General features: G+C 34.5%; 1 protein-coding gene across 1 annotated transcript; it reads right to left on the reverse strand.

The window, feature by feature from the left end:
- Nucleotides 1-450: 450 nt before the first annotated feature.
- LOC110098241 (E3 ubiquitin-protein ligase Os04g0590900) lies at nucleotides 451-5,227 on the reverse strand. Its single transcript, XM_020825000.1, has 2 exons — nucleotides 4,928-5,227; nucleotides 451-576 (listed from the first exon to the last, which is right to left on the reverse strand). The coding sequence occupies exons 1-2, from the start codon at nucleotides 5,225-5,227 to the stop codon at nucleotides 451-453; spliced, it is 426 nt and encodes a 141-aa protein (XP_020680659.1).
- Between the last annotated feature and the right edge of the window lie 483 nt (nucleotides 5,228-5,710).

A 5,710-nucleotide genomic window follows, 5' to 3' on the forward strand; every position in this document is an offset into this window, starting at 1 on the left:
TAAATTTCAATGCAGGTATAATTATTAACAAAATAGGGTCTTTTGAGAATAATTAATCAAAAACATATAATTGATTTATGATTAATGCATCATAAAAAATTATCTTGATCAGGCATGAATCTGGATGAAAATCAAGTTGGAAACATCCAAAATTAAAATTGGGACCATTTAAATTCCAATTTCAGCACCGCCCGGCCGACGACCGACGTCGGACCTTCAACCGGCCGACGACCACCGCTGGACTTCAGCCCGACCTTCGTCAGACCACCGCCCAACCACTGACCATCGTCAGACTTCCACGTGGCTGTCGACCACCGTCGGACTCCATCTAACCTGTCGTCGAAACACCGATTGTCGTCGGACTTCCACCTGACCGCGGGCAGCCACCAAATTTCAGCCCGACCATCATCGGACCACCCGGCCGCCGACCGCCGCCGGACCTTCGCCCGGTCAACGATCGCCGCCGGACCTTCGCCCGGTCAATGACCGCCGCTGAACTTCAGCCTGACCTTTGTCGGACCACTGCTCGGCCGCCGACTGCCGCTGGACCTCCGCTTGGCCGCGACCGCCGCGAATCTTCCAGCCCGCAAAAATGAGTATTTTCATTTTAAATAATTTCAATTGTTTTATATTCAATCATTTTGATTTGTTATGATTAAACTTCTATATAAATATTTAATCATTTATTACACTCTCATTACCTAAAGAGCATTACTAAATAACTTAGTAACTTATAAAATAAATATTAAATAATTTTGGTGAATTAAATCAGTTCACATAACTAATTTAAATCCCTTAAATTCAATAACTCTTGATAGATTTAAATGTATATCTTTAAAATAATTATCAAATAATTTATGAAAATTTAATCAAATTTAATATATATTATGTCAATTAATTCTAAGAATTTTACACTAAAAAATTAATAAATTCGAACTTACTAAGATATTGTTTGGTATGACTTTTTTAATACTTGTTAAAGCAATTTTCTAATAAACAAAATTGATTCAAGAAACAAGAAGAAAGTAGTCCCAAATGAAACCTTAATTTTTTACTAAATAAATGTTTTAAGAAGCATTAAAAAAGTCGTTCCAAACAAAGTCTTAGATTTCGTTTGAAATGACTTTCTTACTGCTTTTGAAAGCACCTTTATAGTACAAACATTTTACTGAAATGTGTTATATATCATTGATACATCATCAAAAAATTATCTTGATCGGGCACGAATCTCGAACCAAAATCAAGTTGAAAACTTTCAAAATTAAATTTGGGATCCTTCAAACTCCGATTTCAACAAACTTACAGTCAAATTGAATGACTAGAAAAGACGAATCCAACGAAACCAAATTTGACTCAATCCAAGCCCAAATGGGTCCAAATCAAAGACCCAAAGAATATTCAGAAGGTTCAAACCATAAGTTCGATGACCAATGGTTTCCAAACGTGACATGCTTATAATCGAATCGAGTGACTCGACGAGACGAATCCAACAAGCCCAAAATGGTAAATTTATGATATCATTAAGACATTCAAATTAACAATAAACGATAGATGGTCAAAGACATTAACATCGGCCGTCCATTCAGACCACTCCCAGCTTGCCACTAGACTCCTCGACCATCGCCGGCTAACGTCAGACTTTTGCTCGGCCGCCGATTGACACCAGATTTTTACTCGACCACTGATTGACGCCAGATTTACATCTAGCTGCCAACTGACACCAGACTTCTTCCTAGCTGCCAACTGACGTCGAACTTTTGCTTGGCCACCGAGTGACACCGGACTTCTTCCCGACCATCAACTAATGTCGAACTTCTTCCATGAAGCCAAACTCTTACGCAGCCACCAACTGACGCTAGACTTCTTCCCCACCATCAACTGATGTCGTACTTCTTCCCTGTTGCCAACTAACGCCGAACTTTTGCCCGTCCACCGACTGAGCTCGAACTTCTTCTCGCCAAGCAACTGACACTGGACTTCTGCCCCGCCATCGACTATAGTCCTTCCAACCTCCGTCGGCAGACAATGATCCTTCTGACTTTCATCGCCTGCCAACTACTGTCCTTCCAACCTCCGTCGCTAGACAACAGTCATTTTGACCTCCATCCCCAGTCAACTATGGTCTTGCAGACCATACGAACAAATCAATATTGATTCTTCCAATTTTTACCATGTAATGCATTCTATATGATGTATATTTATTACATCGAGCCAAGGTCTTCCCTCCAATGAAAGGCCTTATTTGTAATCAACTGCAAATACTAGTAGTTGTTTCCCTTTTCAGGGGTTTCACATAAAGATATTAGTTTCTCTTAAAATAGTTGCACCCTCATTTTTTATCTGATTGTATGTTGAATCTTCGTACAAAATTAAGACGTTAAATTTTATATTTCTCGACTTCCGCGAATATACTAGGACTCAACAATCCTATAGCCAAACTGCCCTTTAGGATACAAACAAGCAGCTACTCGCAACAAGATCAGGAATCCCCAGCATCAGATACTCATTAAATATAACTTCTGATTAGTTTTATATTAAATTATTAATTATATCTTCTTGCATATAAAACTCAGCTGAAAAATAAATTAATATTAAAATTGAGAATTGCGGAGCATAAGGCATCTATCCACCGTTCTACTTCTTTGCAATTGAAGAAATTCCGAACAAATAGTGACAAATTCATATGGATTTTTTTTTTTTTTTATAAATTAATACTCAATTGTTTAAAATAAATTATTAATTTTAGGGCAAGGTTCTGGCAGCCGCGAGCGGTGCACGGGCAGGCGGTGCAGTGCGGGCAGTTCAAGTTAAACAGGTTCGCGGGTTGACCCGAACCCGACCCATTTTTAAACAGGTCGAACCCGGGAACCTGAACCCGACCCATTTTGAAATCGGGTCGGGTCCAACCCAGATTTTCCGGGTATGATCCGGGTCGGATTTTCGTGTCTTGTCAAATATTGACACCCCTAGTATAAGCCCCAATATTTTTAGATTTATTTTGATATAATGATTAACAAGAATATAAATCATTCATAAAAAATAATTAAAAATATAATAAAAGAAGAAATTACAATACATTGTGATTGTTAACGATAAGAATGAAATCTAATCAAATTGCAATGATTGGAAAATGGAAAGCTAATTGTCATCTAGCTCACACCTGCCAACCTCGTCTTATTTTCACGTACCAAGTAGGCAAATAGTTTTCATGGGTGATGGTGACTTCAACTGGCATATACTGATATACATCGACAGCTTTTTTTTATTACTTTATTTTTAATATAAACATCATAATTTAATTTGACAATTATTTTAATGTTAATACTTTACTATTTAAAAAAATTTATGATGTAAAGCTGTTTTTTACAACTACAGCAGCCAAGCTAAAGGCGAAACTAACTTTATTTCTTAGGGGGGCATATATATATAATTCAAAATAAATATTTGTATTGCATTATAATTGGCAAATAAAAAAATTATATATGAGCTTTGCATTCAATTTTGTATTTTTTGATAATATTGCATTACAACTTCATTTAGAATCAAATCAAATATTTTTTTATCAATATATGACACTAGACAATCATTGAGCCGATCATCACACATTTTACTACGTAATTGATATTTAATAATTTTCATTGCAGAAAATGCTTTCTTTATTATAGCAGTGACAACTAATAAAGTTAATGTCAAAATAATAAGCCAATAAACTAAGGGATACATATTATCTTTCTTAATCTTAATAAATTATTTTGCAAGATCAATAATGATATCCATAGATGAGAATTCTACACTTATATGCATATCAAGAGTGTATGTTGACAACTAGTACACTAGAGCCACACAAATTCAATTACAGAAAAATCTGCTCAATATAGTTCTGCAAGCTGATTTAATTTTTCTTACCATAAGCATAAAATGAGTTAATTGAATTTAGATATGAAACACAAAGAAATAATTCAATACCAGCTTCAGAGAATCTATTATTCAACTATTGAATTTGTATATCAATAACAATATAAAAGAAATACACACGATAATGATGCATATTTATTATTTCCTCATTTGTGTATTGATCGTCAACTGTTAAAACACTATAAAAATGTGACACTTCATCAAGTAAATAATGTAATCCATTCTCCCCCATAATATGTGATTGTTGCTTGGTGACTTGTACTAATTTTTTGTATTCATGATATATTAATCTTTTTATACAACACTTAGTGATAATTCATTTGTAACATCTAAAATTTCAACCATTAAATACATCAGAAGGATAAAATTTATAAATTCCATAGCATATATCATAATATAAATTTCAACAATGTATTAATCATATACTCATATTCTTTAATAATTTCAAGCACATCATAATTTTTCATTGCATGAAATATATATATTTATAGGATTTATTGAATCCTGTTGAGTTAAATCCAACTTCTAGCCAAACAACCCTAGATTATCTCCTAATCAAACATATTGAGCCGATATTCTGACACTTCAAAACAATAAAAATTACTCCTTAAACAATAAAAACTGCTCCTTAAACAATACATTAACCTCTATTCATCTCCCTCTATCTCGTTCATAAGAAAAAACAAAAAGTAATTCTGATAAACAGGCACAATCTCAACACAAATCCAAAGAGGGGGTGGGGGACCAATAGATATGAAGCTTTTTAACAGAATTTTTTTACTTACGGTGTCATAAACAGCTAAGTTGTTTTTCTCATAACAGCTTCACAATTTAATTTAGAAAATATTAAAACCATCCAAATCAGATCCTTATTTATTATTAAACAAACCTGTATATACAAAAAAAGAAAGCACTTTCATTCTAAAGATTAGTAATTTTGTACAAACACGTCTAGAATCTAATTGATTAATCCCTATCTAATCCAACACAAATCTCTGCTCCTTGATTCAACAAATGGAGAAATAATAATAATATTATGGCTTCGAATTAGCCCTCCATCTTCTCCTTCATCGTTCTTCGTCTCCGACGAACCGCCGACGATCAAGTTATCTCTACAAAGAGGACAAGTCGTCCTCTTGCTCTTCTTCATCCATCCATCCAAGCATTGCTTGTGAAACGCATGCCTGCATCTCAAAGGAGCAGTCTCTTTTGCCCTTCTGATCTTGCACAGACAAATAACGCAATCTATTTCAGTACAGAGCTCTTCAGAGACCAAAAGAGCGGCCATAAAAGCTCTGAAAGGTGAAGTCATGGCGTCTTTGATGAAGGAAATGAAGGAAGTAGAGAGGATGGTGATGACTAATATGAGGAGTGATTTTGCCATTTTTGTTTGGGCTAGCTTATTATTGCTTATTTAGGGGATATTGAGGTGGTTTTTATAGAGGAATTGGGGCTTTGAATGTTAGTTAGCAAAGTCATTTTTTTTAAGGCTTGGGGAATTAAAATTTTTTTGTTCATGTTAGATTTACTTAAAAAACACTTAATTCTCCAAATTATTTAAAAATTTTAAAAATTAGATATATATAAAAAATATAAAAATTTGATGATGGATATGTAAGTCGGCCTCCATTTTTTTTATATTTTTTTAGTATTTTTATTTTTTTAATTAGTGAAAATACACAACTCTCCTTGACCTATTGGTTGAAAGCTTAGACTTCCAACCAAGAGGTCCAAGGTTCGAGTCCATGTGTATGCGTTGTGTGTGTGAGTTTGCCTTAAATGGCCTAAATGTCCA

Source organism: Dendrobium catenatum, unplaced genomic scaffold (genome assembly GCF_001605985.2).
Source record: "Dendrobium catenatum unplaced genomic scaffold, ASM160598v2 fragScaff_scaffold_377, whole genome shotgun sequence".
Taxonomy (NCBI): Eukaryota; Viridiplantae; Streptophyta; class Magnoliopsida; order Asparagales; family Orchidaceae; genus Dendrobium; species Dendrobium catenatum.

Excerpts from the sequence above, each read along its gene's own strand:
- LOC110098241 (XM_020825000.1), bottom strand. The coding sequence starts at position 5,227 with ATGACTTCACCTTTCAGAGCTTTTATGGCCGCTCTTTTGGTCTCTGAA. Across the intron at positions 577-4,927 it reads TTATTATTATTTCTCCATTT|ATTCGCGGCGGTCGCGGCCA; the intron begins GTTGAATCAAGG and ends GCGGGCTGGAAG.